This window comes from Erinaceus europaeus, chromosome 10 (assembly GCF_950295315.1).
Source record: "Erinaceus europaeus chromosome 10, mEriEur2.1, whole genome shotgun sequence".
Taxonomy (NCBI): Eukaryota; Metazoa; Chordata; class Mammalia; order Eulipotyphla; family Erinaceidae; genus Erinaceus; species Erinaceus europaeus.
Genome location: NC_080171.1, coordinates 41,209,793 through 41,231,198, shown reverse-complemented (window position 1 = coordinate 41,231,198; position 21,406 = coordinate 41,209,793). Strand labels below are relative to the sequence as shown.

Sequence of the window (21,406 nt, the reverse complement as noted above, 5' to 3'; positions counted from 1 at the left end):
TCCAGGAATGAACAGAATCTAAGACTTCATCTTTCTCAGTCTTGTAAAATAAAAAAGAAAAGGTTTGTCCAAGAAAGACACTTTTTTCGCTCTTGACTCCTTTTCCCCTTTTCTCTCTCACAGGTGGATAAACACAAGGGTAATCTGGCAGCAATTATGATTACATACCCATCCACTAATGGAGTGTTTGAAGAGAACATCAGCGACGTGTGTGATCTGATCCACCAACATGGAGGACAAGTCTACTTAGATGGGGCAAACATGAATGCTCAGGTGGGCTCTATAAAGGGGCCTCCTTTGGAACAACACACTGGGGAAAAGAAAAATATTTTTCATAGGTGTTATTATTATTTGTTTATTTTTATTTTTTGCCAAAGCACTGCTCAGCTCTGTCTTATGGTGGTGCTAGGAACTGAACCTTGTAGCACTGCTTCATCACTTACAAAGCTTTCCCCCTGCTGGTGGGAACCAGGGCATTGAACCGGCCTCTTGAGCACTGTCTTCTTCTTCTAGCGTTTGCCCTTCTTCCGTAGCCAGTCAACAGCATCAGGTTGAGCCTGATGTAAAGTTTTGAGACCTCCTTTGAATCTGGAGAGGTGGCAGTTGTTGACTATGTGGGTCATAGTCTATCTGTAGCCACAGGGGCAGTTAGGGTCGTCTCTGGCTCCCCAGCGATGGAACATAGCGGCGCACCGACCATGGCCTGTTCGATAGCGATTGAGGAGGGCCCAATCATAACGTGCTAGGTCAAAGCCGGGTTGACACTTGCAGGGGGTCTGTGATGAAGTGTTTGTTCTTTACCTCAGCTGACTGCCAACTCTGTTTCCAAGAGTCTGGAACAGAGAAGCTCAGTGTAGGCGTAGGAGACCAGATTGGATGACGAGACGTCAAGCGTTGGACAGGGTGGGCGAAGATATCCGCGTATATTGGCAGGTCCGGTCGAGTGTAGACGTGGGAAATGAACTTAGATGATGCCGCATCCCGACGAATATCTGGTGGGGCGATGTTGCTAAGAACTGGCAGCCATGGAACCGGGGTGGAATGAATGGTTCCAGAAATTATCCTCATGGAGGAATGTAATTTGGAATCAACCAAGTGGACATGGGAGCTACGGAACCATACTGGGGCACAGTATTCTGCAGTGGAATAGCATAATGCCAGAGATGATGATCGTAGTGTGGAAGCGCTCGCGCCCCATGAGGAGCTGGCCAGTCTTGCAATGATGTTGTTCCTTGCGCCCACCTTTGCTGCAATTTTTATGAGATGTTCGTGAAATGACAGAGTGCTATCGAGAGTAACGCCAAGATAGACTGGCTGGGCTTCATGCCGGATTCTTGTATCGTCAAGCTGCACATTAAGCTCACGCGAGGCCGAGGCATGGTGTAGATGGAAAACAGATGATACCGTTTTTGCAGTGCTAGGGATTAGTTGCCATTTTTTACAGTAATCAGATATCAGAGACATGTCTTTCGTGAGCGTTTCCTCGAGGATGTCGAACTTGGATGCCTGAGTTGCACAGCAGATGTCATCGGCATAGATGAACTTCCTTGAAGAAGTTTCTGGGAGGTCATTGATGTAAATATTAAATAGTGTAGGAGCCAGAACAGAGCCCTGGGGGAGGCCACTTGAGACAAGTCTCCATCTGCTAGACTTGTCACCCAGATGCACCCGGAATCTTCTGTTTTGGAGAAGAAACGATATAGTGTTGGCCACCCATGGAGGCAGGCATCTTGAGATCTTGACTAGGAGACCACGGTGCCAGACCATGTCATAGGCTGCTATGAGATCAACAAAGACAGCACCCGTCTTTAAAGCACTGTAATGTGCGATCTTAACCAAGTGCGCCACCTCCTGGCTCCTAGCCGTTTTCAGATTTAGCCTTAATGCCTAAGTGGCAGGAACACTCATGTACTGTGGCTGATTTCAGCCTCACTTCTCCCTCCACTCTGCGTTCTCTCACTAGTCCATTAGCTCCTGACATCAGAGCACCCTTTCAGGCCTACTGGTTAAGTGAATAATGCCCAGAGTTGACTCCAGGGAAAGGAGGAGCTGCTGGGTTCAAATGGCCTCTTTTAATAAGATATCCTCTCTTGGAGTAGATATTTGAGAATTGACTGCATATGCAAATCTTTAGTTTATATAAGTTTTATATAAGTTAGGCTAAGTAGTCCATTGCTGGTGGAAACACAAACCTTGTCATCTCTTGGATGCCAGATTTTGACTATAGAACTCAGCCAGTATTGATGGAACGTTTCTGTGAATATTCTGTTTTGGCTCTGAGAGGAGAGATTGTAGCAAACAGGATGACCTCTCCAGAGAGCCTTTTCATGTTTGATTTTGGTTCTTTCCTTTTGTGGCAGGTGGGACTCTGCCGTCCTGGAGACTTTGGGTCTGATGTCTCACACCTAAATCTTCATAAAACCTTCTGCATTCCCCATGGAGGAGGCGGTCCTGGCATGGGACCCATTGGAGTGTAAGTTCTACGCACCTGTTTTTTTGGATGGCTTTGGATTATAAGCCTAAAAGATTTGCTCTTAATTTGCTATTCTTCCCATCAAGGTCCATAATACCTTTACATCTAGTGTCAGCAGTAGGGACTGGGTGAGGAGCCAGAGAAAGAGGTGTTTTTGAGTTTATCCAACTTCTGCTTAGGTTTTATTAGCCACAATATTCAGCCACAGTAAGTTCCCAGTCTTGTATAAGCAGAGCATGTTTATTTGTTTATTTACTTAATTTTAAGGTCTTATTTACTTATTAATAAGAGAGATAGGAGGAGAGAAAGAAAGAGAATCATTCTGGTACATGTACTGCTGGGGATCAAATTTAGAACCTCATGCTTGAGTGTCCACGCCTTTACCCACTGCATGATCTTACAGACTGCACTACTTAACTTTTTCAAAAGATTTTATTTGTTTATTAATGAAAGAGAGATAAGGAGAACCTGACATCACTCTGGTATATGTGCTGTCAGGGATCAATCTGAGGACCTCATGCCCGAGAGTCCAATCCTTTATCTACTATGCCATTTCCCAGATCAGAACAGAGTACATTTATTAACAGAGTAATGAGTTGGATATTTTACAGGAGTATTGTGAATCAGAACCAAACTATCAACATTTGTAGGTGCTTCTTGGACTTTTAACTTTCAAGCACCTTTTCTTTCCTTCTTAGAAGTCAGCTTTTGGTTACATTGCAAATGGAGTATTCAACAACAATGACTTAAGAACATTTGGTTGTTATGGGTTGTGGGATGGTTGTGGGGGAGAGGTTGTTCAAAGGGCCCCCAAGGTTTAGGTTTAAGATGAACAAAATCTGAGGATGTGACGTGTGACTTGTGACTATAGTTACCACTTTTGCATAATTGATATCTCCTAAGAGGGTGGATCTTAAATATTCTTACCACCCTCTCCACCAAAGATGCACTCTAGGAAGGACTGGGCAACAGGGCACCCAGTAGAGTGTGCACATTATTGTGTGTGAGGACTTGGGTTCAAGCCCCTAATCTCCACCTGCAGGGGGGGAAGCTTCTTGAGTAGTGAAGCAGTGCTGTAGATCTCCCTCCTCCCCTCCCTTCTTTCTCCCTTCTCTACTTCTCTCTGACTCTATCAGAGAAAATAAAGAAAAGACATGGCCATTGGCAGTGTTGGATTCATCATGTAGGCACTGAGTCCAAATGATAACCCTGGTGGGAAAAAAAAAAAAAAGTAAGTGAATTGGATGTAAGGTGTTCATCAGTTTGCAGCCTGAATGCTTATGATATCTCAGATAATAAGGAGGAAACAAGCCTATTACTTGTGGCTAGAATAAAACCAAACTTGTTAACTTTTTTATACTATGAAACTGAATCATGTGAAAATGATAGTGAATGAAGAGATCCTGAGCATTTTTAGTTTTCTAAAAATGTATCAGGGGAATTTACTTGTCTTCATGGTTTCTGGGAACTTGGCTGCCTTAATTTCTTTTTCAGATTTTCTTTTTTAAGATTTTATTTATTAGACTGCCGATTTGGAGGGGGAGAAAGTGGGCTTTGATCGACTTAAAGCTGCTTGGACATGGACACCCCCCCCCCCCCCGCCGCCCTGCGGCCACAGGAGGGCTAATATAAATGTGCTAAAATTTAAGCCCTTTATTTCCTGCCTACAGTTTAGGATAGAAAAAAAAAAAAGATTTTATTTATTAATTAATGATAAAGATAGGAGGAGAGAGAGAAAGAACCAAACATCACTCTGGTACATGTGCTGCCAGGGTTTGAACTCAGGACCTCATGCTCAATAATCCAATGCTTTATCCACTGCACCACCTCAAGGACCACTCAGACTTTCTTTTTGATTATTATGATTTAAGCTGGGAGTAGTGGGGAGAGTGATGCTCTGGTGCTGACTTTGATGTGCAGCCCTATGGGGCTTTGCAGACTGATTATTTATTTATTTATTTGGTAGAGACAGAAAGAAATCAAGAGGGGGGAGTCGGGCTGTAGCGCAGCGGGTTAAGCGCAGGTGGCGCAAAGCACAAAGACCGGCATAAGGATCCCCGTTCGAACCCCGGCTCCCCACCTGCAGGGGAGTCGCTTCACAGGCGGTGAAGCAGGTCTGCAGGTGTCTATCTTTCTCTCCTCCTCTCTGTCTTCCCCTCCTCTCTCCATTTCTCTCTGTCCTATCCAACAATGACAACAACAATAATAATAACTACAACAATAAAAAAAAAACAAGGGCAACAAAAGGGAATAAATAAATAATAAAATAAATATTTAAAAAAAAACTTTAAAAAAATAAATCAAGAGGGTAGGGGAAGATAGAGAAGGAAAGAGAATGAGAGAGGGCATGGGAGATAGGATAATGGTTATGCACCATGCCTGAGGCTTGAAGGTCCCAGGTGTCGCCCCCCCCCTCATGCCACCATAAGCCAGAGCTGAGTAGTGCTCTGTGGAAAAAGAGGAGGAAGAGAGAGAGAGAGAGAATTATAAAAAAAGAAAGAATGAGAGACAACTGCAGTGTTGCTTTACCACTTGTGATGCTTCCCCCCTACAGCTGGGGACTAGGGGCTTGAACCTGGGTCCCTATACATGGTAACATGTGCCCTTAACCAGGTATGCCACCACCCAGCCTTCTGGGGCTTCTTAGAAGGACCCCTGGGGTCCCTTAGATGTCTTGGGAAAGAGTGGGGAGCTCCAGTGGCATAATTGGTTAGCGTGCAGTACTTATATGGGAAAAGAGTGGGATGTGTGGGCTTGGGGGGAAGAATTTTGAGGCTGTAGGTGAGCTCATGGTGTAGTATGCTATCTCATGGCTGCCTGGCTTTGCCAAATCCTCTGCCACAGTTCATGGGTGAGCCACTGGAGTGATGATAGGTGGTGGAGGAGGAACCTCTTGGTCTTAATCCTTCCGCTCACAGAGTTCTACTAGGAATAGAGTTTCTTTAGAAGCCCTGGTACTTGCATACTTGGTTGGACTGGTTTTTTTCACATCTTTTGAATTTGTACTTAAACACAGGAAGAAGCATCTTGCCCCTTTTCTGCCCAGTCATCCCATCATTTCATTAAAGTCAAATGAGGATGCCCAGCCTGTGGGTACCATCAGCGCCGCCCCTTGGGGCTCCAGTTCCATCTTACCCATTTCATGGGCTTATATTAAGGTGAGGCCTTTGATAAGTGATTTGAAGGGGTACAGGAGATAATTTATGTCTGTAGGAATCTGACATTGCAAATTGCCTTCCTTACTTGAAAATGAAGAAGTTCACAGTTTGGTGAAGATTACTGTCAAGTTGTATGGAAGAAATCTTCCTTTAGAGACCAGCTAAAATTCGTTTCATCTCTGTTTTACTATTGTGTTTTCTTTGCATTCTTAAAGTGAGTTTAACACCAGAGAATCTGACATGCCAGTTATGATTTTCCAGACAGAGTTAAGTTTCATGAGTCATGTGGATGTTAGAGCCACATCATTTGGATTTCTGTAGGATTTACAAAGTGAAAAACAGTGCACAGAACCAAGTATTACACTTGTTCAAGATCTAGGATGAACTTTAGGAGCATTCTCTGTTTCTTTTTATTTCTTGCTAGCCTGAGGATGAGATGAAAAGTAGGGAATGTTTGCTGATATCTGATATCTTAGGGTCCCAAAGCTCTTTCCTTTTTGGGGCCTGTGGATCTGTACTCTTGGGAGAGGGAGGTAATTAAGTGGGTTTCCTTCCTTTGTCTTTCTCTAACAAAAACTAATGCCAAAGTTTGTTTTGTGAAGTTATTATTCAAACTGGCCTGCATATCATCGGCTAGGCTGGCAAGACTGTGCATTGAATAGGAACAAGTTTTAGTCACTAATTAGAGCATTCTTCCCAAACTGGCTCTCATTAAAGGAAAGTCTCTGACTTCACTTGAGACAAACCCTTAAACTCAGTTCTGCAGATCATACTAAGGAACTCTCTGGGGCTGAGTGTCATTCTTAAACAGTGTAGCATTTATGATTCCTTTTTAAAAATATTTATTATTTTTATTTGATGGAACAAAGAAAAATTGAGAGGAATTGGATGATAGAGAGCATCTATGATTCTCTTTTCTCTTCTTTTCTTTTCCTTTCTTTTCTTTTTTCATAGAACACTGCTTAGGTCTGGTTTATGGTAGTACATGGGATTGGACTTAGGACATTGAAGCCTCAGGCATGAGGGTCTATTTGCATAACCATTATGCTCTTCACCCCTGCCCACATCTATGGTTCTTTAAGAAAACTTTCTGGGAGGGTGGAACACTAATTCTGTACCTCAGAGACGAAAACCTGTTGTTTTAAATGGTATTTGTGTTGTTGTTGCAAATGATAGCCCCAAAACAATCATAGTAAGGCAATAATTCTTTGCAAACAGACCCTATTTCCCAGTTTTCCTTTGGTCTACAAGCCTGGGTAATTTGCTATGAACATATTTGTATTGGAGATGATTCCCCACTTCAAAAAATAAGTTCTCCCTAAGTTAGCTTGGTCATATGCCAGAAATATAGAGAAGGCCTCGGTTTTATTTATTGGATAGATAGAGAATTTGAGAAGGAAGGTGGAGGTAGAGAGGGAGAAAGACAGATACCTTCAGGACTGCTTATCACTTTTTTAAAAAATTATTTTTATTTATTGGATAGAGACAGCCAGAAATTGAGAGAGTAGAGGGAGATAGAAAGGGAAAGAGAGAGATACCTGCAGCCCTGCTTCATTACTCGTGAAGCTTTGCCCCTGCAGGTGGGGACTGGGAGCTTGAACCTGGGTCCTTGTGCATTGTAACATATGTGCTCAACCAGGTGTGCCAACATGCATCCCCACTGCTTTTGCTATTCTTCTCACCCAGAGCAACTTCCTCTTTTCCCGTGTCTGCCCTAATTCTACACATAATTTAATGTTCCACTCACATTCTAACTCTTCTTTAGGAATCCTTCTTTGACCAGCCTGGTAAAATGTTCCTTCATTACTTGGGGCTTTGGTGTATATGGTTTTGTTTGATTGGTTCATTAGTTATATTATTTTAATTTGAGAGAGAGAGAGAGAGAGAGAGAGAGAGAGAGAGAGAGAGAAACCAGAACAGTACCCTGGCATATGTCATGCCTGGATTGAATTTGGGACCTGATGCTTGAAATGGCATTGTGCATGCTGTGCTGCTACCTCCCAGACTGCTCATTATCTATTTAGTAAAGATAAGGCATCCATGGTACATACAGTACTCTGGGGAGAAAGCAGGCAAGAAAAATTGATTCAGGTTGGTAGCTCACCGAGTAGAGGGCACATCAGTGTGAGCAAGGACCAGGTTTAAGCTGCTAGTCCCCACCTGAAAGTTGGAAGTCTCACTGCTACAAGTAGCTCTTTTTCTTTGTCTCTTTCTCTACTGCTCCCCCCCCCCCATTGGTCTTCTAACCTCTATTTAAAACAAAATAGAAAAAGTCAAACAAAACAAACAAACACCAAACACACTTGGCCGCTGGTGGCAGTGGAATCATCCTGCAGGCACCAAGCCTCAGTGATGATCCTGCTAGCAAAACAGCAACAAAACTGATACAATCTTGATTTTATGGTTTTTGCTGGTGATGTATTTACCCTACATGATCACAGAGACTTATTAACCACAAGAAAAGGAAAAGATTAAACTTGACAGTTGTTAAACAGAAATAGCATTGACTAAGAAGAGTTGGAAGATAACCATACCAAATTGGTTCTGTGTGGATTTTGGCCAAGATCCTGTAGAATTTCCTGGCATTTGCTTAAAATAATTTTTAACTAAACAAATAAGCAAGCAAAAGCACCCCCAAACATGCATAACCTAAGAACAACCCTTTTTCCCTCTTTATATAATATGATAGCAGTCAGTTTTGTCCTGATTTAAGCACTAAGAAATGTAATTTCCCACAGTTCTACATGTGGCAAATTACAATAAGAAATATAAGACTATTTAAAGAACATCCCCTACCAAAAACAAAACAAACAAAAAATATAATAAAAGGAAACTAAAGAAGAAAACCAAAATCTATATTGATCTTGGAGATTTTTTTTGTTGTTTCCCAAGGCTTTACTTCTCCAAGCCAAATTTTTCCAGAGAGATAGAGACAGAGAAAGACACCACACCTCTGAAGCTTCCTGAAGTATAATGGGGGCTGGGCTCAAACGTGAGTCACACACATAGCAGAGCGGGTACCAGTGCTGTCAACCCTCTTGCTTGGAATTTTGACACAACTGTAACCCATAGAGTGATGGTGGAATGACTTGGTTTTATAGGTGGGATTTATCTGGGGTTGTTTTTATTTTTGTATTATTTTGCTTACAAATAAACTCTATTCCTTGATGCTATTTCTCCCTTTTTTCACCATCTTCTCTTTATGTAACTGAAGTTTTAGGGTCCATTCCCATTTGTTTAGTTTTTATTTTATCTTGTCTATTCATCTATTTTATTTATTTATTTAAATTTTTTTATTATTTTATTTTTAGTGTTTTTTTTTTTTTCCCATTCACCCCCCCCCCCCCCCCGCCAGCCCAGGAAGCCACATGTCCACCCTCCCTCTCACCACAGGGTTTTTACTTTGGCGTCCTACTTTCAATTTAGTCAGATCCTGCTTTTAGTTTCCCTTTCTGATCTTCTTTCTCAACTTCTGTTGATGAGTGGGATAATCCCATACTCATCTTTATCTTTCTGACTTAGCTCACTTAACATAATTCCTTCTATATCTGGCCAAGATGGGTCAGAGAAGTTGAGGAAACACTGGCAAAAAAAAAAAACATAGGATAAGAGAGGTATAACTCCACAGAATTCCCACAACAGAACTCTGTATCCCATCCCCTCCCTGATAGCTTTCCTATTCTTTATCCCTCTGGGAATAGGAGTCAGGGTCATTATAAGGTGCATAAGGTGGAAGGTCTGGCTTCTGGAATTGCTTTCCCACTGAACATGGGCATTAGCAGGTCGATCCATACTCCCAGCCTTTCTGTCTCTTTCCCTAGTGGGGCAGGGCTCTGGGGAAGCGGGGCTCCAGTACACATTGGTGGGGTCATCTGCCCAGGGAAGTCTGGTTGGCATCATGGTAGCATCTGGAATCTGGTGGCAATTTATTTATTTTTATAATAATGAATATCAGTTTGCATCTTTATTTATTTATTTATTTATTTATTTAAATATTTGACTTATTTATTATTGGGTAGAGACAGAGAAATTGAGAGGGGTAGGAGAGATAGAGACACCTGCAGCTCTGCTTCATCCATTGCCTTCCTGCAGGTTGGGGTCAAGGGCTTGAACCGGGGTGCCTGCACACTGCAATGTGTGCACTTAACCAACCAGGTGCTCTACTGCCTGGCTCCCTTATTCATCTATTTTATATTCTCTCATTGTACACATTGATGAATTCACCCAATACTTGTCTTTCTCATTCTGATTTAATTTGTTTTGCATTTCCCCTTCACATTCTGACCATTCATTTTGCTGTGAATGGCAGTGTCATCTTTTTTTTTAAACTTAATACTACACACACACATTTTATTTGATTGTCTATTATTAGATATGCTTTGTTTCTCTATTTTGGCTATATAATGCAAAAATAAACATTGGGGAGGATTTTTGTATTAATATTTTTATGTTCTTTGAATAGATTTCTAGAGTGGGAATGCTGACTCATGTATTAGCTTTATTATCATTTTATTTCTTTATTGGTGAATTAATGTTTTACATTCAACAGTAAATACAATAGTTTGTACATGCATAACATTTCCCAGTTTTCCATATTATTTTTTTAAAAAATTTTAAAGAAATATACCATTTTCCAAATGTTATAGTAATTTTATTTTCATTTGGAGGTGTCTTTGTTTAGTGCCCAGTGGGTTCACCTGAGCTATTGTGATGGCTCTTTTTCTTTCTGTTGCAGATGATGGGAGGCAAAGGCCTTAAACAGGCCACAGAAATTGCTGTATTAAATGCCAACTACATGGCCAAGCGATTAGAAAAACACTACCGAATCCTTTTCAGGGGAGCAAGAGGCAAGTATGAGTAATAATCTTCCATCACCTTGAGTTTTCCTTGCTTGAACTAAGTTTGACCTAGTAGCTAAAGTTTTAATAAGTGGGCAAGAAACATCTGTTTCTTAGCATTTCTTTTTCATTATTCATTACTTTGGGTTTTGTTGCCTCTGGTTTTGTTTGATTTCTTCCCATTGATTTAAATTAGTTGTGTATTTATCTTTTAAAGATTTATTTATTAATGGGGGGATAATTTAAGAAAACCAGAGAAAAGTATAGAGATCTTAAAAATAGTGGTCCAGGAGTTGGCGCAGGGGAAAAAGTGCTGGACTCTCAAGCATGAGGTCCCAAGTTCAGTCCCTGACAGCACATGTGCTAGAGTGATGTCTGGTTCTTTCTCTCCTTCTATCCCTCTCATAAATAAATAAAATATTAAAAAAATAAATAAATAGGGGGTCGGGCAGTAGCTCAGTGGGTTAAGCACACATGGCTCAGAGTGCAAGGACCAAAGTAAGGATCCCGGTTTGAGTCCCTGGCTCCCCACCTGCGGTGGGGGTGGAGTGGGGGGTAGGGACGTCACTTCACAGTGGTGAAGCAGGTCTGCAGGTCTCTTTCTCTCCCCCTCTCTGTCTTCCTGTCCTCTCTCAATTTCTCTCTGTCCTTTCCAACAACAATAACAGCAATAATAACAATGATAAACAACAAGGGCAACAAAAAGGAAAAAAAATAGCCCCCAGGAGCAGTGGATTTGTAGTGCAGGCACCGAGCCCCAGCAATCACCCTGGAGGCTGTAAATAAATAAATAAATATATAATTCAATGAATAGTTTAGTGGTGTTATTTCTTGCCAGGCACTTAGTCTATACAGCCCAGATTAACAAGATACCCACACCACTGAGACATGTATATATGAATAGTATAAGCTAATTCCCATCCCCATAACACTTTGTTATGGGGATGCCTCTACAGAATGGGGATAATTTATACTGGACGGACACAGGGTAGAATAGTTGGAAGAACCTTCTGTGAGGATCTGTTTGGCATGAACTTAGATAGAAGAGAATCATAACCCCAGTAAATAGCACATGGAGCAATCCAGAGAAAAACGTAGCTTCAGGGTAAGTGGTGTTTTGGCTGGATTGAAAAATGGTTTAGTAAAGGGACAGTTAAAGAGGACCTGATTTGAGGCCAGTAAGATAGCTCCTCTAAAAGTCGGGCAGTATGCTGAAACAGATGCCAGGTGGACATGGCCTGAAGCCAAGAAGGAAGAAGGAGAGGCATTCTTAGAGGAACTTTGATAGCAAATGAGCAGGAGCGGCTTTTATATCATGCAGCTAGAGATTTTTTTTTTAATTAATTAGAGTTTATTCAAATTTCCTTAGTTATTACCAAACATCCTTTTTTCACCTCTGGGTTCTGTTATATGAATGTAATTCCACAGAACTAAAGAAATGATTGCACCATTACTATATTAAAATAAAAATACTCCGGAGTCAGGCAGTAGTGCAGCGGGTTAAGCGCACGTGACACAAAGCGCAAAGACCAGTGTAAGGACCCCAGTTCGAGCCCCTGGCTGCAGGGGTCACTTCACAGGCAGTGAAGCAGGTCTGCAGGTGTCTGTCTTTCTCTCCACCTTTCTGTCTTCCTCTCCTCTCTCCATTTCTCTCTGCCCTGTCCAACAATGATGATATCAATAACAACAACAATAATAACTACAACAATAAAACAACAAGGGCAACAAAAGGGAGTAAATAAATATTAATGAAAAATCTTTTAAAAAATACTCACCAAATATGATACTTATTACATAAAATATTGGCTGTTCCTCTTACCCCATCGGGATTGCCCATTTCCTGTCCCTCTGACATCATCAGAATAGGCTGTGACTAGGGGAGCCTAATGTTACAGCGGAAGATTAAGAGAACGGAGAATGATGTCACATTGCAGGAGATGGGAGGGAAAGACACTAAGAGCCAGACAGTCATGTAGAAGTGTAGGTTGTGGGCTCAGAATTCTAGAGCATGGGTGGATAGAAACTTGGACTCTGGAGCAGAGGTAGCATTAATAACCAGCATGTCCCCCACCTTGGGCAGTAGCAATGAGGCCCCTAGATGGCACTTAGTTTCTCTGACCAAATAGCATGTAAATCTACATGTGTGATCAGTCTTCAAGACTGATCTTGTCTTCTAAATATGTATCCAAACAGGTAGCTCTGGAATTTGAAAGGTAGAAGAAAATACACGCATGCACACACATGCTTTGGTTAGGAATACTCCCTTGTGAATAGGCAAGAAAGTGATGGGCAGGGGCCAGGCAATGGCACACATATTAGAGCACTCATAGTACCATATTCAAGTAATCAGGCTTAAGCCCCTGGTCCCCACTTACCTGCAGGGGAGAAGTTTCATGAACAGTAGAGCTATATTGCAGGTGCCACTGTCTCATTCTTTCTTTTTTATTTTTTAAGACCCAAGGCAAAGTTTATTGAGAGCACAGTCTCTTTTATAATGAATCCAAGGAAAGCTGTTTTAGTTTAAAATGACTTGCATTCCACTTACTCTCTTTTTTCCCATCTTATTTTATTTTTTAATTTTTTAAATCTTTATCTGTTTATTGGATAGAAACAGCCAGAAATCGAGAGGGAAGAGGGTTGTAGAGAACGGAGAGAGACAGAGAGACACCTGCTGCACAGCTTCACCACTCATAAAGCTTTCCCCTTGCAGGTTGGGACTGGGAACTTGAACTGTTGTCCTTGTGCATTGTAATATGTGCATTCAACCAGGTGTGCCACCACCTAGCCCCCCACTTATTCTCTAATTAATCAAGACTACCAAGTTATCTTCTGGCTCTAGCAGTGCATACCCAGCATCTCTTACTATTTATCTCTAGAGGAAACCAAGACTCTGTCCAGCTCTTTGTGTGTTCTTGGTAAACAATTTCATCTGACCAGAGTTACTTTTAACTCTTTGTCTGCTGCAGCTTTCCCACAGCAGTCTGGTTTTCATTTGATTGTGAACCATAATCTCTCACAACAGAGCTGCTACAATAGCTCAACTCTCACAGATAGAAAAGTTTCCTTCTCTCTTGTGCAGTTTTGTGTATTTAGTCAACCTGAGAATTTTTACTCTACCTGCAAATGCCCTTTCAGTTATTCACAAAACATTGAATTTGCTCTGTGTTTTTTTTATCACTTTCCTCACAGATGGTAGTTCTGATATACAGAGATCATCTGATGAAAACTTCAGCTAGCTAAATATAAAAACTTTAACAATCCTTGAAAAAAATAAGTTTTGGATTGTTCATCTCAGTGATGATTTGCTATGCATTTCATTTTTAAAATAAAGTTTTTTTTTATTAAATAGAATATCTAACTCTGCATGTACCTTATTTCTTGAAATAGTAACTGAAACCATTTACTAAGCTTTATTTTCTGGAGAGCTCTTTGTTTCTTTCTATCTCTATCATGAAGGGAAAGAAAAAGGAAAAAATGGCCACAAGGAGTGATGGAGTCATTCTGCAAGCACTAAGCCCCAACAATGACCCTAGTGAATAACTCTGAGTAGTGCTCTGGTCTCTGCCTTTGTTTCTGTGTTTTTTTTTCCCTCTCTCTCATTAAAATAAAAACAAATTATACATATGAAAGTAATTGTCAAGCCTCAGTTTAAACAAACAAAAACCCCAAATGTAGCTCCTGTGCTGTGAAATGTATCTTATGTATCTTGTTTATGTACATAGGCCTTAAGGATTGGCCTAAGTATTTATTTTGGCAAATTAAGTGATATATATATATATATGTGTGTGTGTGTGTGTGTGTGTGTGTGTGTGTATGTGTGTGTGTGTGTGTATATATATTAACATGGAAATTTTGGAAAATAAAAAAACATAAGGAAATGGACATGGTTCCATTAAGCAGACATAATCACTAGTAACATTTTTGTGTATTCCTCCTCATTTTTAGACAACAGAGACCATATTACAAATATGTTTTTAGTTTTATATTAGGATCTTTGTCCCATGTCATTAAATGTTCTTTGAAAGTGGATACATCCATTCCATTGTATTGGCTGTACTATGCTTTGAATAAATCTACCATCCCTCTCTCCTCATTGAATTTTTTTTTTCATTTTTATTGGGGGAGGGGTGGTTAGTGGTTTACAGTCCAGTGTTGATGTATAGGTACAATTTATCATCTCCTTCTGAAAGTTCTCTGTAGAATACTCTCACCCACAACTTAGGTCCTTTTACATTATCATGCACAACGACCCCAAAGCTCTCTTCACCCCATTCTTCCTTCCTTTCCCCTAGAGTCCTTTTCTTTGGTGCATTACACATGCCCACCCAGTCCAAGTTTTGCTTTGTGTTCTCCCTCTCTGTCCTTATTTCTTAAGTCCCACCTTTAAGTGAAATCAGACAGTGTGTGTCCTTTTTTTGCCTTGTATCAGTTAACATGATATCTTCTTTTCATTTTTTATATTTTTATATGAGAGAATTACATGTCAACAGAGGTTTGAATCCACACCATTCCTACCACCAGAGTTCTGAATCTTCACTCTCCCCATTGCAATCCACCACAGTTCCCCTAAAGTTTTATACATGGGCCAACCATCTTCTCTACAACTATCTGTCCGCATTTATACAATGTTGCCCCTTCTTTTCCTGATTCTATCCTCTCTTTCCCTCTAAACCACTTATGACATCATAACTACCTCCATATGTCCCTCTCCTTTTCTTTCTTTCTCTCTGGGTGCTGATGGAGCTGGAGTGCAGAGTCCTCTTATCATCACTTTCTCCCCGCTGGGAGTATGGATCAAAGTTGTTTATGGGGAGCAGAAAGTAGGAGTTCTGGCTTCTGTAGCTGCTTCTCCGCTGAGCATGGGCATTGACAGGTCGATCCATACCCCTAGCCTGTTTCTATCTTTCCCCAATGGATCAGAACACTGGAGATGTGAGGGCCCAGGACACATTGGTGAGGTCATCTGCCCAGAAAAGTTGGGGTGGAGTCACGGTAGCATCTGCAGCCTGGTGTCTGGAAGTTGGCATGACCTAAGTTGAGTCAAGATGGTTGATGATCAGGAACCAGAAAATAGGATCAGAGCAGATGATCTTAGGTATTTTAGGTTAGAAAGCTAGGGAAACCATTTTAGGCATGTTTCTCAGGGCATACAACTATAGTAGTTTTGCTTGAGTTTGGTAGCTAGCCTGAGGTTGAATGGGAATATTATCTGAGAAACTGGTATCAGAGTGGAGAAAAGGGCTAGAAAGTTGGATTAGGGAAGGGAGTAGATCCCATTATTAAAAAAAAAAAATGTGGCTAAAATGAACTATTTAGCTCCATCCACCTGCTCCAAGGCCCATATGTAAATGCATATTTATATTTAGTGCCAGAGCCTGTGTAACCTCTAAGTCCCTATTGGTCTAAGCTTATAGCTCATGGTCACATCTGAGGAACATTGCAAGCTGCAGTCATTTCAGGACCAGTCTTTTTCAAGTGGCAGGGCAGGATACCCCCAGCCTCTCTCCAGAAGCTGGGGCTATCCCTACTATCATTGCTTTATGGTAGAACCAAGGTCCTAAGAGGGCCCACAAGACACTGTTCCTTATGGAAGCGACCAATGGTAGTGGAGAGAGGGACCCTTTAGAGATCAAGGCCCATCGTAACAGTGAACATGATGTCTTTAAGTTCTATTCAAGATGAGGCAGAGAAGGTAACTTTGTCATTTTGTTTTGTTTTTTATTGCCACTGGAGTTATTGCTGGGGCTTAGTGTCTGCATGATGAATCCACTTCTCCTGGTGGTCCTTTTTAACTTATGTATTTATTTATTTGATAGGACAGTGAGAAATAGAGGGTAGGATGACATAGAGAGGCAGATACCTGCAGACTTGCTTCAACATTTGTGAAGCTTCACCCTTCCAGGTGGAAATTAGGGGCTTGAACCTGGATCCTTTTGCATTCAACTGAGCATGCCACTGCTCAGCCCCTAATGCCATCATTTTTAACAGCTGAGTAGTATTTTATTGTGTATTATATATGACAATTTTTTTTAAAGCTATTCATCTGGACATCTAAGTTGCTTCCGAGTTTTGGCTATTACAAATTGGGCTATTATGAGCATAGGTGTACATAGATCTCTTCTGATAGGTGTTTTTGTTTCCTTTGGGTAAAACCCTAGGAGAGAAATTGCTGGTTCATAGGGAAGGTTTATTTCTAGCATTCTGAGAATTCTCCAGATTACACTCCACAGTCATTGGACCAGCAGTGCAGAAGTGGGGCTTAGTGTCTATACTAGGCGTCCTTATCTCTGGTGGTCATTTTTGTTTGTTTTGTTTCACTTGTTATGACAGAGAAATTGAGGAGGGGGTAAAGATAGAGAAAGAGAGAGATACCTGCAGCCCTACTTCACCATTTGTAAAGCTCCCCCCACACACACACACAGGTGGTGAGAAGGAGATTAAACCTGATAAGGTCCTAGCACACTGTAATGTGTTTACTCAACAGGATGTGTCACTGCACAGCCCCTGGATATCTATATATCTATTTATTTATTTACTAGTGAGAGAGATAAGAAGAGAGAGATAGAAAATCAGACATTAGTATGTGTGCTGCCATGGATCAAACTTGAGACCTCATGCTTGAGAATCCAATACTTCATTCACTTCACTACCTTGAGGACCCTTACTTCCCCAGTACTGTAGTACTCCCATGTATTACCTGGAGCTTGAGCATGGCAGAGCAAGTACCTTCCAGGTAATCTATCCTACCAGTTCCTGAAGTGCAGTAAACACTGCAAGAATGGATGTGATCTGTATTATATGAAGTTTGGGAGGCAGTCCAGGAGAAAGGAACTTGAATGAGCATGTGTTTTCTTATGTATCAGCCATGTGCTTAGTATCAAGTGACTGTTCTAGGCAGAAACTGTCTCAGTCCTATAAATTTGCAACATAAAAAGGTGGATGAAGTTTCTGTTTGACAGTTTCCTCCAGAATTAACTAATGAATATCATTTCTCATCCAAAGCATAAATAGATTGGTGATTACAGATTTTATTACCCATTGCCTCTTTTATTACCCAATCCCAAAGTTCATAAAACCAAAAATTGTCTCTTTTTTTTTTTGGTCTGGTAAACACATTCCTTAAACAGTTTGGGGCTTAGTATTTTATTGCCCCCAAGAAAAACCATCATTGTACCTCCTAAGGACCCCAAAATAGAAATGCTCTTAAAGAACACATTGTGTTTAAAAATGTCTAGTGATAATATTTGTGGACCATTGTTCATCTTAATTGTGTTTATTAGCTTTAAGACTTTGGAATTATGGGCAAGCATGAGGCAGTAATTTTAATAAAGTCCAGGCTTGATTTTATGAATCATTTCTGTGTAAAATTTGAAAACATCAGCTAAAACGGTTGAGGCCAACAGTTTTGTGAAGCAAATGGCAGGCCAGAACTAGCATGGAGGAACAGTAGTAGGATTTATTTTTTCAGGGTGAAGAAAGGAAAAGCTACTTAAGTAAAATGATACATTTAAAATATATGTTGATTTGCTATGAGTGTGGTAGAGTGAGAACCAGATTATCATTCTGGCACATAGGGTGCTGCTGATAGTTGAACTTGGGTACCTCATGCTTGAGAGCCCCAGCACTTTACTCACAGTGACATCTCTGTTACCAAAATAATTTTTAAAGGAGGAATTAAAAACAAATTCACAGATGTCTGTTCTTTTGGGAGACTAAGCTCACTTTTGATGTAAATAGGATTCCATCTGTACAGTAGATAACCTTGTTAGTGCGATGACGTTTCATTTATGCTTTAATATTTAAAATGTTTATCCTCTTTTGACAAGAAATCTAATTCTGCCTGTAAATTTCTGTCTCTTAACATGATTTCCTGGCTACAAAGGGTTCCCTCCCACTGCCCTCCCCAATCATTTTATTGGCTAAACAATGAATTATAAGACAGCTGTTGACACAAGAGTCAAAATTTCTTATCTCCTTATGGTTAGTATTTAGATATTTGCACACCATTCTCAGTTACCAACTAGGTCCTCAATACTTTTTTTTCCCCCTCCTGGGGTTATTGCTGGGGCTTGGTGCCTGCACTACGAATCCACTGCTCCTGGAGGCCATTATTTTCCATTTTGTTGCCCTTGTTATTGTTATTGCTGTTGTTGTTGTTGGATAGAACAGAGAGAAATCAAGAGAGGGGGAGAGAAAGACACCTGAAGACCTGTTTCAACACTTGTGATGTGACCCCCCCCCCTGCAGGTGAGGTGCTGGGGGATCACGCCGAGATTCTTATGCCACGTGCGCTTAACCCGCTGAGCTACCCACCCACCCCACCCACTGAGCTTTTTTTTTTTTTTAAGACCAGAGTACTGCTCAGCTCTGTCATATGATGGTGCAGAGATTGAACCTGAGAACCTTCAGACAAGAGTTATTTGCATAACCACTATGCTACCTTCACTGCACTCTGATACCCTCTTTACCTCCTCTACTCCTCCCTGAGTCCTTTGTTTTGCTGCAATATACCAACCCTAGTCTAAGTTTCACCCTGTGTTTTCCCTTTCTTTGTTTCTTGAGTTCCACTTGTGAGGTCCTGTAGTATTTATCTATTTCCTTCTGACTTACCTCACTATATATGACTTGTTCAAGTTCCATCTAAGATGAAGTTTCATCATTTCTTACAGCTGAATAGTATTTCATTATGTATATATACTAAAAACTTTCTCAGCCACTCATTTGTCACTGAGTATTTGGGTTCCCAAGTTCCAGGTCTCTTTCCAATAGAAACAGGAGCTTTGGTTCTGCATTTAGACTGAACAGACTGACTGAATGTGGTTTGTTTACCCAAGCTGTATAGAATAGCTAGAGTTATACTAATTTCTAGGTAGTCACTCTGGGGATGTGGTGTAACTAAAGTTCAGCCCGTTCTCTAAAGAAAGGTTTTCATAAACCTTGTTTGTTTTGTATTCTAAGAGCACTGCTCAGCTCTGGTTTATGGTGGTGCAAGGGTTTGAAACTGGGACTTTGAAGCCTGAGGAATGAAAGTCTATTTGTATAATTATCATGCTATCTTCCATACCTAAACTTATAGCACAATCCTATGTCATCTTCAGCCCCAGAAGATAATATGTGGGAGATGTTCCAAGCTTATATAGCCAAGCCACTTTAAGTTTGATTTTTCCCTCATTCAACCTTGATCTTCTTGCTACTTGGACTTCGTAACTTCTCTGCTTTTGTCTTCCTTGCAGTTGGGTTTGTATCATTAAAGATGTCCTTGAGATTTAGGTGGGAAAAGTGTTCCACCAATGTTTTCCTCTAAGTATTTGATAATTTCTGGTCTAACATCCAGGTCCTTGAGCCCTTTGGAGGTGATTTTTGTTTCTGGTGAGATAAAATGGTTCAGTTTCATTTATCTGCATGTTTCAATCCAGTTTTCCCAGCACCATTCATTGAAGAGAGCCTCCTTTCTCCATTTAATACTTTGGGCCCCCTTATCAAAGACCAGATGTCCATAGGTGTGGGGACTCAGCTCTGGCCTTTCAAATCTGATCCACTGGTCCATGTGTCCATCTTTGTTCCGGTACCAGGCTGCTTGGATGATGATGATGACCTTACAATATAGTCTGAGATCTGGGAATGTGATGCCTCCATCTCTGTTTCCCCTCCTCAAGATGCTTTTGGTGATTCTGGGTGTTTTCTGGTTCCAGATAAATGACTGTAGTTTTTGTTCTATTCTCTTAAAGAAGCTTGGTGGAACTTTGATAGGTATCGCGTTAAATTTGTATATGGCTCGGGGGAGAATATTCACTTTGATGATATCAGTTCTTCCAATTTATGAGCATGGGATGTCTTTCCTCTTCTTGGCATCATTCTCCATTTCCTCGAATAGGGATTTATTTATAGTATATAAGACTTTCACTTCTTTGGTCAGGTTTATTCCTAGGTGTTTTATTGGGGTAGGGCTCTGGGGAGGTGGGGTTCTAGGACACACTGGTTAGGTTGTATGTACAAGGAAGTCAGGTTGACATCATGGTAGCATCTGCAACTTGGTGGCTGAAAAGCATTAAAATATAAAGGAAGTGATAATATTTTTTTGCAAATTTTCTTTGCATTTTAAAAATTGTTACATTTGATAGGACAGAGAGAAATTGAAACGGTTTCAATTTCTTTGTCTGTGATTGGTGCATTTAGATTTTGTAGTTCTTCTTGGTTCAGTTTTGGAAGGGCATATGCTTCTAGGAATTGTTCCATTTCTTCCAGATTCTCTAGCTTGGTGGCGTATAGTTCTTTATAGAAGTTTAGTAGGATTCTCTGGATTTCTGTGGTGTCTGTTGTGATATCTCCTCCATCGTTTACAATTCTATTAATTTGAGTCTTCTCTCTTTTTTGTTTGGTGAGTCTGGCTAGGGGTTTGGCAATTTTGTTTAATCTTTCAAAGAACCAACATTTGGCTTCATTGATCTTTTGTATGGTTCTTTTATTTTCGATGTTGTTTATTTCTGCACTAACTTCAGTGATTTCTGTCCTTCTGGTTGCTTTAGGGTTCCTTTGTTCCTCTTCCTCTAAGTCCTTGAGGTGTTCAGTAAGGTCGTTTATTGGAGCTTTTTCTTGTTCTCTAATATGTGATTGTATGGCTATGAGTTTACCTCTCAATACTTCTTTACCTGTGTCCCATATATTTTGATAGCTTGTGACTTCATTTTCATTTGTTTCCAGGAACATTTCAGTTCTTGCTGGAGTGCCTCTCTGATCCAGTGGTTCTTTTTTTGATCCAGTGGTTCTTAAGCAACATGTTGTTTAGTTTCCAAATTTTGTGACTTTTAGTAATTTTCTCTTTGTTGTTGAATGTTAGCTTTATTCCACTGTGGTCTGAGAAGATACTTGGGATGATTTCATTGCTTTTGAATTTGTTGATACTATGTTTGTGGCCTAACGTGGATTATCCTTGAGGA

The 21,406-nt window shown here is 40.6% G+C and overlaps 1 protein-coding gene across 3 annotated transcripts in view; it reads left to right on the top strand.

The window, feature by feature from the left end:
• GLDC (glycine decarboxylase) overlaps nt 1-21,406 on the top strand; it is a 145,939-nt gene that overhangs the window by 83,310 nt on the left and 41,223 nt on the right. For all 3 annotated transcript variants that reach the window (XR_009552012.1, XR_009552013.1, XM_060199545.1), the window contains exons 18-21: nt 124-273; nt 2,361-2,473; nt 5,490-5,631; nt 10,367-10,478. Coding sequence is in view for 1 of the 3 variants with exons in the window: in XM_060199545.1 (XP_060055528.1) it covers nt 124-273; nt 2,361-2,473; nt 5,490-5,631; nt 10,367-10,478 (517 nt within the window). In the remaining 2 variants the exon portion in view is untranslated. The remainder of the gene's footprint in view (nt 1-123; nt 274-2,360; nt 2,474-5,489; nt 5,632-10,366; nt 10,479-21,406) is intronic.